Below are 12,312 nucleotides of genomic sequence, written 5' to 3' on the forward strand. Positions count from 1 at the left end.
TTTCGCACACCGGCCTGGGCCAAAGGGCCTTAGTATTTTATCCCCAAATAATCTTACCACTTTGGGGATATTTTCAACTTTTGTTGCCTCCCTCCTCCCGGAAGCTGCCAAGGCAGCGGGTTGCCAACAGCAAGTCACTTCCTTGGTGTGGGGCCAGCGCCAGCCCTCAGTGCTCACTTGGTTTTTCCCCCAAAGAGTCTTGGCCGGCCGGATTGTCACGTGTGGCTTGTGTTCTGCCCCCCATTGTGAGCACCCAGGAGGCTGCAGTCCTCTCCACCTGAGACTGCCGACCCGCCTCCTGGCTAATTCCCTCCCCCACTTCCCCTTCTTTCTAGCCTAGCTCTTCCCTTGGTTCATTTCCCCCCACCCCCCGCCGCCCCATCCGTGGTCCAGCATGGTCCATCTTCGCAGCACACTCCCTCCCCAGCCCCACTGAGGAGCTTGGCCCTCCCAGCTGGACTCTGAAATCCATTTGCCCGCAGCTCTCCTTCCAGTCAGACACTGGAAGGCCTGCAGCCTTTCAAAGTCTGGCCTGGGAAAAGTCTGTAAGGAGGATCACACCTTCTGACTTTATTCTGCTCTTAACCCTTTGGCGGCTGGTGTGCAGCCTCCGGCAGAGGCGAAGCACCATGGGGGCGGGTCGCGGGGATGGGGATGGGATGGGATGGGGATGGGGATAAACAGTGTTACGCAGAGCAGGTGCCCAGTTCTGGATTCTGTTCTGTCCCTCACAGAGAATAGTCGGCCAAGCACCACTTGAAATGTCCTTCCGGCTGGCGATGACGCTCGGAGCCCAGCTGGGTTTTCCAGACCCGAGGCAGAATTTGCAGCTCTGGCAATGAAACTTCCCTCTTGGGGGGCTGCGTTCTTGGTGGTGGGGAATAGTCCTAGCACGCTGCTCTCTGAGTGCTCCCATCGACTTCCGTGGGGCACAAGGCCCCACCCCGACACAAGTAAGGGCATCCGAATCTGGCCCATAGCTTGTGAAGGGATCCCAGCCACACCTGGGAGTCGCTAATTGAGAGAGTTTAATGAGCAAACCAGGGAACTCCCAGGGTGACTTCTGTAAATCACCTTTTGAACTTAGAAGCACAGCTGTAGGACCACGGGGCGTACAAGGGGTTAAGGGGCTTGGGCTGCGTGATATTTTGCAGGATTATTTGCTTTTCTCCTTGGTTTGGGGCAGTGGGGAGATCACTTCCCTAAATCACCCATTTAGTCGTGTCCTTGGAGAGGCGAGATCTGATCTCTCTGGCTTTTGTGGGGCAGAGAGTGAGGGCCCAACTTTCAAAGGTGTGGAGCATCCAGGACCCCAGTCGAAGCTAGTGGCTGCTTGGTATCTTTGAAAGTCAGGCCCTGTGTATTGGCCTAGGCCTTAACAATTGCTGGAGTCGAGCATATAGGTTAAGGGGCATGAAGCCTGCGTCAGAAGCTGGAGATGTGTATCTGCAGTAAGGAAGCTGAGTGCACATACCGGGGGAAAGCCAGGTGCTGGAGTGCAAGGGATGCAGCCGGTAACTGGAGAGAGCTGTTCAGTGGAGATGCAATGATCTGCGTTTCCCTGGTGCAGAGGAGTTGTGAACGTCTGAGTAGTTTGTGTTTTACCATTGTGTTTTCTTGCACATACAGTCTTGGGTGAGTCCTAGGTTATTTCCCCCCCTCCCCACCCCCCCAATGCTTTGTCTCATTTTGAATATTGGATGCAATGTTTTGTTTTGTCCTCCGCTTTCTGCATATTTCCCCTGAGGTTTGACCTTCTGTAGGGCAGTGCTGCATACCGGCCTTAGCCAAGCTCACAAGCTAGGTTCTGTACAGACACCTAATAAGAGATGCTCCCTGCCCTGAGCCCAGACCAAGGGCAGGAGAAACAGAACCCCGGGGTGGGGGGAACATGATTTCCCCAAGGAATAGAATGGGGGTCTGCCGAGTCCCAGTTCAGCACCCTAAACACTGCCTAGCTTTGTATCTTCCATACACACGGGGGGCTTTTTTTTGGGGTGTCACTCTTCTGATCCCTTCTCTTCCTTCCTAATGTAAATTCCAACTAGCAGTTCATGGTTCCAACCATGGAGGCTACCCTATATTGGGGTATCAGCTCCCCTCTTTCCTCCCTCCCTCCCTTTTCACTCCCTCCACGTGCTACTCAGTGTTATCTGGGCCTTACCTCGGAATGGAGGATCCATCCCAAAGAAACTCAAGCCATCGTCCCAGCTATAATGGGGTGCCCCCCGGGGGAGCAGGGTGTGGGCTTGCACCCCTGGAATGGAAATACTGTAGGGGCTCCACCACCACTTAAACTCTCACAAGCCTGCAGGGAGGCGGAGGTGAGAGCAGGATCCAGATGGGTTGGAGTGGTTGCCACAGGGCCCAGGTTTGGGCTGGGAAAAGGAGAGGGAGCTGCAGTCCCTCAAAGGGGCAGATGGAAGCAGGGCTGCAGGAGAAGAGTGCTTTGTGGGGCTGGGAGAGCTTGTCTGTCTGTGTTGCTGTGCTAACTGTTTGTTCTCTCCTTTTTCTCCCCCTGCTTTCTAAAGAACATAGGAGGCTTCTCGCGGGTAAGTGATGGTGTATCATCCTAATGCCATTCTTCCATCCACCATCAAACCAATCTCCGATAGTCTTCTCCTCCCCCAGCCCCCCATCCACTCCATTTAAGGTTCTGCATCCAACTTGGGATGTGCCTGAGCAATAGGGAGCCTTCCGGAGGTGGGTGCAAGTTTGCCCATTCCTAGGTGGTCTCCTGCTGGCTTTTGGGCAGGCATGCACCTCTGGGGGTCACGACTGCCATTAGATCACAGTTTGAAAGACCGTCTGCCCTTGGATGTTTCCTGGATCGCTCCCATGAGGGTCTGACTCTTACCTTCTGCCCACTAACTAGCCCACTGGGTGGCCTTCCGGAGCCAGGCTTAAAGCCATTGTCCGTTTAATCTCCTTGCAATGGGCCAACGGCAGTGCTCAGCCATCGGAATTGTGCAGACACGGAGCTGTGATCTAAAGAGGTCTGTCACCTAGCCCTCGTCCCAGGTACGACTCCATCCTCACCTTCCCTGGCCTCCCAGGAGAGTAACAGGCCGAGGGGTCTGCCAGCCTACTCTGCATCCCATTCTTCCCTCTTGTGGTGTTGTTTGATTGTCTCCCAGGGGCTGTGTTTCAGTTTCTGGCCGTTCCCTCACCCAGAAGGCTGGGTTGAAGGGAGCAGGGAGAATTGTGCTGTGTGCATGTGGATTCTTCTGGAGGATTTTCGGGTTACAAGGTCAAAAACAAACGCACCAACCTTCAGCCAGACGTTTGATCAGTTCATGTAAACTGGGATGTGTTCCACACAAAGAATTCACCCGCCTGAAAGGGGCAGAGCCTCCCGGCATTGGCTTAGTGCATGCAGCACCCTGTATCCCAGCATTTCAGGCCACCTCCCCGGCTGGGACTTAGATAAGCTGAGAGGGGCAGGGAAGCCGCAGCGCTGGTAGTTTTAAACCTCAGCTGGTGTAACTCAGCATGGCCCTCAGCGGAGTCTAACGCTGGCTGAGGATCCGGCCCCTGCTGCCGTGTGTATTTGTAAGGTGGACCGGCATCTGTGGCATAGCCCTGGCTTGTTAGGGAAGCCAGAACCTGAGCTCCTACAGTAGTGCTCTGTGCAGGGTGCTGCACGCACGTATGTGTGTCTCTCGCTTTCGATTTCTCACCGTCAGACTCGGGAGCGAATTTCCTCAGTTGGATCCTTGTGACGCTCCTGGGGTTAGATTTGCACAGTCAGAGCCAGCGTCTCTGGGAACTTGCCTGCTGACAGGCAGAGACTGAGTGGAGGCCGGCTGGGACTGCCAGGACGTTGGGTGCTCTGAAATCCCAGCCTGCACTCCCACCTCTTCAAGGGACAGTGCAGTGGTGGTAGGGGGGCAGCTCCTCCCCTTCCTGCAGCACTGGGGAGGGCAAGGGCTCCCTCTCCCCCGGCTCTCAGCCCCGTCTGCTCTCCCTGCTCCCCACGCACTGACTGACTGCATAGGGGAAGGTCAGGGCTCGGCACAAGCTCCCCTCTGAGGTGAGAGGTCTGCTGAAGGCCTCTCCCCAGCTGGCAGGAGCTGGGGATGGCAGAGATATTAACAAAACCCCCTTCCAGCATCCGTCCAGCCCCCAGATGACTGGTGGGCTGAAAAGCCGGGGTGAGGAGGTGGGCAAGCCAGGGGACTGGACGTCTGAAAGGGAATTAGCCCAAATGCCCAGGAGGTATTCCTAGAAACCCAGTTGGATCTTGGGACCGCAGCTCCTGCGTGGGAGGGGCCCGGCTGCCTGGGGTGGGATGTGATTGACCCTGATAGTCAGACCAGATGGGCCGGGGCTGTTCTCTCTGTGCCCGTTCCCCTCCCAGGGAGCTGCTTCTCACTGGGCTTTTTTATGTTCTGAGAACAAACTGTGTCTGTTTCTGGTTTTTGTCTCAGATCCCCAGCGGCCCCCCCCCTTAAGAAACCGTTCCAAGGGAAGGAGATGGAGTCAGTGCGTGAAGTGCAGCCAGCCCAGAGTCTGGGTTTGCCCCATTCTCAGCCTTGGCCATGCAGGGAGGAGAGATCGGGTGTCTCTTGTACTTGCTCACAGGAGGAGACAGCCTGTGCTTACCAGCTGGCTGGGCCACTCTGAGGAAGGGCAGGGAAAGACGAGCCCATTTTTGATTTCCCTAGAGGCCTCATAGTGAGTAGGAGGCAGATTGCAGATGGCTATGCAGAGGTAACCCTTTTACAGTGACCAACCAGTTACACAGCTAGAGCTCTCTTCCTTGGCTTGTGGGGGAGGGAATGGAGAGCTCACTTCTGTAACTCTGCTGGCTCTGTTGGATCGCATGGCTGGGAAATGCTTTCCTGCCCCATGCGGGGCTGGCAGGGGCAATGGATGCCAAAGGGCATTGAATTAAAATGGGTGTAAGCTTTAAAATGGGTGGTAACGGTTGGAGCAGTGTGTGAGCTGAGTTAGCCCTCGTCTACATGGGAAAGTGGTACTGATTTAACTTGCATTGGTTTTTAAACTGGTTTATTTAAACTGGTGCAAACCCTGTGTGCGGATGTTCTGATTTTGGTTTGAGGGCTTATTTCCATTTCGTTACACTGCTTCCTCACCGATTTAAGCTAATGCCCAATAATAAGCCTCTCTTAAACCAGAGTCTCCATGTAGGAGTTTTCACTGGTTTTAGTGATATCCGTTTAAAATCACCCCTGTCGTTTCAACTGGGACAACTTTCCCCATGTAGACAAGGCCTTGGATTTTAGTGGCACCGTCTACCCCCGCTGCAGCTGAGCAGGTGAAATGCCAGTGCGAGCAGAGAGGAAGAGGAGATGCCAAGGGCTGTGCTTCTGCCGTGCATCTCGGCTGGAGGTGAGGGTGGAAGCACCTTCCAAAGATCCTCCCTCCACACACTGTACTCAGAACCTGATGTGGTTTGGAAGCCTTTCAGTGCCCCCAATCCCAGTCCTTCCCCTGCCTGTCTGATTTCCAAATCACCTAGTCTCCCCAGGCTGTATCCTTAACAGCTCGGCTCTTCGCCCCCAGCTGTCACGTGGGCTGATGTTGGTGTTAAAGGGAGAAGCCCCATCATTGAAACAAACCCCACGTGTTCGCTTGGCTCAGCCATAGAGGGCAAGGCAAGGGTGCACTGTGCAAACGGCCGCCGGCTGGATGGGTGCCCGCTCCCCTGTGATCCCTGGCGCTGGGAATCCCCGGATGCTGGGTGTGGAGGGGATGCTGCCGGCTCCTTTGTTTAGCGGCTGCAGATATGGAGAGTATGTGAGGAAGGAATTCAGAACATGGCTGTGTTTGTCTGTTCATTTCTCACCCTGGGGGGGGGCCCTCCACAAACATTCACACGGATAACTCACTCTGTATCCCCCGGCTGGTGCAGAGGACAAGGCAAGTGCAAAGTGTTGGCATCTACGCCACTGCCCCTCCTGAAAGCAGCATGTCAGGCCTGCACGGGTGTTTGCTGGAGCCGTCACATGGCCAAGGCCCCTGGTCTCTGTGGCCCGAGGATGGGTGTCCTTTCTAACTCTGCACCTCAGGGATTATTGGATACAGGGGGACGGACGTGGGGGAGACATGGGGTGTGTGTGTGTGTGTGTATTGCACACCCCCTGTATTGTTGTGCTCTCTTCAGCTTCCTTCTCCTTTGCATCAGTCTCCCATGGACTCCACCTCTCGGGCTGGCGCTCACCTGCCTGGCTGCAGCCCACGCTCGTCTTGTGCCATTGCACGTTCATTACTCACAGCTGGCCGCAGAAGCGCTGTCTGGCGAAGCTGAGCCCATAAGCCGCTGCTTGCACTGAATAAAGGGACAGTCAATGAGCCAAAACCCTGGCTTGGGGCACCCGAGGAGAGCCCGCTCTGAATTGTCCCGCTGGCCTGCGCCTGTCGCCACGGGGACCTGGGCAGTCTGGCCTAGCGGGTAGGAGCTGGGAGACCGAAGTGGCCTTAAAGCCACCCCTTCTCTGAAAGAGGCGGCTCCCTGGCAATGCACCTAGGAAAGGGACCGAACCAAGCCCAAGGGTGCCCCCTGCTGGCTGCAGCTTGTTATGGTCCTTCTCCCGTGCCGGCTCACCGAGCGTCGCTCAGCATGAATATTTCATTTTTTAAGTTGGACCATCTCCCCTGTTCTCGTGGGGGGTGCTGTGAGCGGTGGCACTAAGTGCTCCTGACAGCTCCCGGGCCGCGCTCGCTCTCTGAGCCCCCGTCTGGCTGCTCGCTCCCGCCCCTCTCTGTGGCGTGCCATCCCATTGCACCTGGGCATATTCTGATCTGTGCTCAAGACAATGGGGTTAATATTTTATTTACACGCGCAGCTGGCAGCACAATCGCAGGGCCCCTCCCGCTTTCCACCCGCCAGCCTGGGCTTTGGGTGGTGGGATGAGAAAAGGGGGCTGGATTCCGGTGCTTTCTTGCCCGTCCTTTTCTGGGTCTCCATGAATCATGCATGGGCCTCTTTACGTGACGCGCGTAGGTGATCTCGCCGCACAAAGCCTTCCTCTGCCAGACAAAAGGCAGCTTGTCCAGCGCTGGCCTTCCCCAACTCGTCCTGTGCGTATTGTGCCTTTCGGAGCAGCTGATTCTGTTTGTACCACCCACCCCCTCCCGCTGCTTTTCCTGTACTCCTGTTGGGATCCTGGCCCTGTTCAGAGGTGGCATGGCCGAGGCCTGCAGGCCCCTGACTGCATTCCCGGGAGGAGGGTCTGGGGAAAGGGAGGAACGCACTGATCCCTGCGCTCCTTGGGCCGAACTGCGTGTGTGTGTGTGTGTGGGGGGGGGGGGGGGGGAATTGACACCCCCTCCTGGTGACCTGCAGTAGATTTATTCCTGGGCCCATCTTGCCTCATGGGTCACAAGTCTCCATTTCAAGCACTCGACAGGTGCTCCGCTCTGCACTTTCTCCATCCCTGCTGAGTTTCTCGAACTCTGACCGTCCGTGGAGCTGCTTCCGTCTGGCTCCTGGCGTTTGTCCTTCATACTCCCAGCTAGGTGCAGCTCAGTCCTGGATTCCTGAAGTTATTTGACTTTGATAACGGGGGTGGTGGTGGGGGGGAACGACAGGGAAAATAGAGAAATCCCCCTTCTGCACCTTGTGTGGCTGCCTCACCCCTCTCCTGCACTGGGGCTGTAACCCCCAAACTGGAGGCCCGGCAAAGCCCCAGAGGAGGATGTGCCCAGCTGGTAATGCAGCCTGAGCCTGGCCAAGACAAGAGCAGCCAGCCCTGCCGGCAGAGAGGGCAGACGGGGTCCATAGGAACGGGAAGCCCTGCAGCCAGGGAGACCAAACAAACAGCAGATACGCCACGGGTGTGTCTGTAGCTGACCAGCTGCACCCTCAGCACACAGCCTGTTTATTTCCATCCTCCTCTCTAAGGCTGTCCCAAAGCTCCCTCGCTTCTGTGGCACCGAGCAATGTCGCAGGGGCCGGGGGGCTCTCCAGGGAAACTGGCCCTGCCCTGGACATGTTAGAGAACCACTGGCTGAAAGCTGGGTGCATGGGCGTGTGTTGAAGTTGTGAGCACCAGCACAAACCATATCCCCTGGAAGCTGGCTGGGTCCTCTCAAACATTCCCACTGCTAGACGGGTAACGTCCCTTATTGAGGAGGACGAGCCACTAGCTTTCCATTCTTCGCCCCTGCCCCCTCAGCTCGCCAGGGCTCTGTCTGCCTGCCTCGTTAGCCGCGGTCGGGTGCGGCTAGGCGCTCTCCCCTTCTTATTGTCGGCACGTCGGGGTTGCCCCCTTTTCCTGCCCTGCCCGCCAGCCCCAAAGCAGGTCAGCCGAGGGTGCCAAAGCTCCCCTCTGCGGAATGTCTGCCGGGGTGCTGGCGTCCCTGTGCCCCGCAGAGAGGCTGCGGCTGGTGAGGAGCGGGTTATTTCGGATGAAAAAATCTCCATGTCTCCCCCTTTCTCTTGCTCCCCCTCCCCTCCCTCCGAGTGCCCTTAGCGGGGTAACTCCTGGCGGTGAGCACTCCCACCAGGCCTGCCCCATGCCAGCTCTGCGGCTCCCGGGGTTTGTCTAGTTTATGGGAAGCCGTTAACGACAAGGCTCGAAACCCAGCAGCCAGGAGCGGCTCCGTTTGAAAGGCTGTGCCTGACTCCTCTTGGCCGGGAGCCCGGGGCTGACATTCCTGCGTCTGCAGCCAGCGGCTGGTACAGCCTTAATCCTGTGCGTGTGAGAAGCCCAGCAGCGGTGCCAGGTGCTTAGCTGGGTGCTGCTCCCCTCCTTACCTCCATGTATGCTCCTTAGTGTGGGGTGCTCAGCAAACTGCCCCTTTGCCAGCTCCTGCGAAGGCCAGCCCCTCTCTCCTTCCCCTTCTCCAGAGCTCCCTGCTGGGGTGTGTTCTGCTGTTTGGGGCTTCGGCAGGGATCCCTCTGGAAAGTCTTTGGGATCCTCTGGCGGAAGCTGCTGTGTGAATTGATGGATAAAGCCTCCTGGCACCCCCGTAGGACAGGTCAAGATGATCCTCACCGTAGAGTGGGGAAACTGAGGCATGGAGGTGAAGGGACTTACCCAATGACATGCAGCCAGTAGCAGAGACAGGGACTCCAAGTCTTGTGCTCCAGCGGCTAAGCAGCATCTCCCCTGCGAGGAAAAGCCCTGCCCGCCCATGCTGGTGCTGGATTGTCCCGTGCAAACTGGTTTGCAGGGGGAGTGGAGGGAGAGAGCGAGGGTGCATGGTGGTGAGACCACTCTGGGGTCGGGGGAAAGGACAGGCCCTATAATGCAACCAGACTGCCAGGACCTTGTGCCTGCAGAGGAGGGGCTCGGTGGGAGCAGTGACAGCTAAGCAGAAATCCTGCCTCCTGGAGGGTGTGGCCCTGTGGGGCACCGAGCACTCTCTGCCCCCAGCCAATTGGTAAAGAGTGTTAAATGTCTGCCAGGCTGGCCCTTAGTTTCTATTTCTGGCCCTGCCCCCTCTTTGCGTGGTTCCAGCTAGGGGCCAGCAGGTTGGCTCCTGAGCGCTGTTCGGAGGGTTTGCACACCCTGCCCTCCCCTCGCCTCCTCTGCCCGCTGCTCTTGGCAAAGCTGGCACATCCAAGCAGGGACTCCTGCCCTTGGGGTGCTGCCAGGGTTTGGGCATCTCTGCTTTTGCTGCAGGTAATTTCCTGGTCTCCTTTTTCTCACCACCACACTGTGCCTAGTCTGAAATGGGCTTAGCCCCTGGGCCTCTGTGCTGGTTGGGAAGGATTTGCTGTGGCGTTAGCACTAAAGCGTTTTGCACAGGGACATCCCCCCCCCAACCTCCCCGCGTGGTCCCTCTCTTGCTCTCGATCCCAGGTGGCCTGATTCATTTGTCCTGCCTGTCTCTGAAGGCTCGGGGACCCCTTATCAGTTTCCCAGCAGGTCCCTTGCAGCAAGTGGTATCCAACTGTTCGCCACTCGCGATCTTCTGGCAGGCAGCACCTGTGTGTGGTGAGGCTGAAGGATCGCCTTGGAGGTGTGGGTACCTTTCCTCCTTTTGTGTCTGTGCCTGGAATCAGCACTTGTGTTATAAATCCCACACTGCTAATAACCAGGGGAGGTCAAACGGAGTCTGTGTCTAAACGAGGCAGTGGGTGACAGCTGGTTCATCTTTGGGGAAAACGTCATCAATCGTAGGAAGGCAGGACCACGAGAGGTCAGCTAGCCTAGTCACCCCCTGCACTGAGAAAGGATAATGGATGCCAGTGGCTTTAATTAATTTAGCACAATGGCTTTTCACCCCAAAAAGGGTTTGCTCATTAATTGTCCTCTGGGGTGGGGGTGGGGGTGGCTTACATGGCTCTGCAACAGGCTTGTGATGGCAACGGGGCATACAAACCCCAGACAAAGCAGGAAAGGGTTAATGGGATAGCGGGGGCCCAGACAGCCTCCCCTGCTCAGCTGCGTGGGTGGAGGGATGGAGAGTGCTCTCTGTGGGAAAGGAGGCTGGCTGGGGTCAGGGGAGGTCTCCCAAAGGAAAGGGAAGGGTTTGTTTGGAAGTTTGGGTACCCGGGATGGGTAGAAGAGCTCGTAACCTAGCTAGAGGGCTAATTCGCTGCCAGTCTGGAGGTGTTGGTGGTTGAGGCCTGGGCTACACTGAAAAGTTCGGTCGACCTAGCTACCTTGCTCCAGGGAAGGGAAAAATCCACCCCCCGCAGCCAGGCCATGAAGCCGACCTAACCCCCGCTGTGGATGGCGCTGCGTCGAGGGAAGAATTCTTCCACTGGCCTAGCTGCGGTCTCTTGGGGGCGGGACGGGGGGGGGGGCCCGGAGCCCCTGGGAGGACCCCCGGTCACCGTCCGGGGTGTCTATGCTGAAGCACAACTGCAGCCCCGTGCCTGTGCCCGCCGCGTTTCAAGTGGCGACGCTCCCTGAGCGGGGCAGCGCGGACGGCCAGTGGGGAGAAACGGACTCCGAGCAGCTGCTGTACCCCACCGGGCTGGCAGGGACATGCCACTACAGTTGGGGAACACCAGCAAATCCGTGCGACTGGCCTGGCCGGTCGCACAGCAGGGGAATGAGCTAGTGCTTGCAGACCAACTTGGGGTGGAAATTTGTCGGCATAAATCACTAACAGCCAAGCTGGATCATTCTGTGAACAGAAACAAAGGCTAAATCCTGGGAGGATCCTCTCTTCGCTAATGGAGAGGAGGCAGGTGCTCTGGGAGCTGGTGGATTGGGCCTCTAACCCAACAGTGCCATGGAGCTCCTGTAGCCACAGTGAAATCCTCACCAATCACTGCTCCCTTACAACACAAATCCCGTCTACTACAGCATTGCCCCAAATTGCTGCAGTCTTTGGGCCCCTTGCTTTCTAGCCGGCGGGTCTGGTGCATGTGTCTGAGAGATCAGCAGATGGTGCTGTTACATCACAAGAGAAGGAAAAGCTCGGAAGCTGAATGGCCACTGGTGGGGTGTGGGGAATTCTGCGTGTTACGTTTTCATGCCGGGGAGCAAACTGGGGTGGGAGAAAAAGGGATTTTTCTTTTTCTCTGGTGAGGCTGCGTCAAATTCCTAATGTAGAACTGCTAGGACTGGGGGGCAGGGGAAAGGGGGGAATAGAGCATACAGGAAAGCCTGATAGTATGCCAGCTCTTGTAGCTTTATCGTGAGTCTCTATATTCAGTGTCCTCAAAGCTCTAGCTCCTGGAGTCACATGAGTGTCTCAGCTTTCATGTGAAATGAGCAGCGAGTTTCCAACTCTAGGGGCCACATTTTCAAGCTTTTCTCTGCAACCGCAAAAGGATCAGACCCAGAAGGTCAGTAAATAAAAAGAGCCCAACTGTGATTTGCTTTCACAATCTCCTGGCTCATAAGCAGGTCTCATGATTTTTGGAGGGATCTGACTCCTGGTTTATTTTTTTAATGCTTAGGATTGGCAATGGATAAATCCGGTAGAAGGCCCTAGCAATGGAATGCAGCTCTGTAGGAGTCTCTCCTCCCTGACCCTCTACAACGTAATGAAGAATACGATCCTTGTATAGGTTTATTTGACTCCTCCCATAGCAACATTGGGATTTTCAGATTGGTTCAGACCAAGGGCCCATGCAGTCCAATAGTCTCTCTCCAGATGTTTCAGAAGAAAAAAACTCCTGCCCCTGGCAGTTATGGGATTTTGAGGAGGACAGATTAAATTTCTTCCTCCCCCACCATCATAGTTAGAGGTTGGTTTATGCCTTGAAGTGGGAGGGTTTGTAACCTTTCCAAAGCTAGTATTTTAAAATGTTTTTTATAACTCAGCCTATTCTCATGTAAAGGCCCAGTCCTTTCTGAATCCTGTTAACCAGTGGAACTCATTGCCACGAGGTATAATTGAGACCAAGAGCTAACTGTCTTGTATGAGGTCTAGCTT

General features: G+C 56.2%; 1 protein-coding gene across 8 annotated transcripts in view; it reads left to right on the plus strand.

Annotated features, from left to right (window-relative positions):
• AGRN (agrin) overlaps positions 1 to 12,312 on the plus strand; it is a 222,645-nt gene that overhangs the window by 85,522 nt on the left and 124,811 nt on the right. For 4 of the 8 annotated variants that reach the window (XM_037881185.2, XM_037881188.2, XM_037881186.2 and 1 more), the window contains exon 3: positions 2,532 to 2,552. The exons of the other annotated variants lie outside the window; for them this stretch is intronic. In XM_037881185.2, the coding sequence (XP_037737113.1) occupies positions 2,532 to 2,552 (21 nt within the window). The remainder of the gene's footprint in view (positions 1 to 2,531; positions 2,553 to 12,312) is intronic. 8 annotated transcript variants of the gene reach the window in all.

Source organism: Chelonia mydas, chromosome 18 (assembly GCF_015237465.2).
Source record: "Chelonia mydas isolate rCheMyd1 chromosome 18, rCheMyd1.pri.v2, whole genome shotgun sequence".
Taxonomy (NCBI): Eukaryota; Metazoa; Chordata; order Testudines; family Cheloniidae; genus Chelonia; species Chelonia mydas.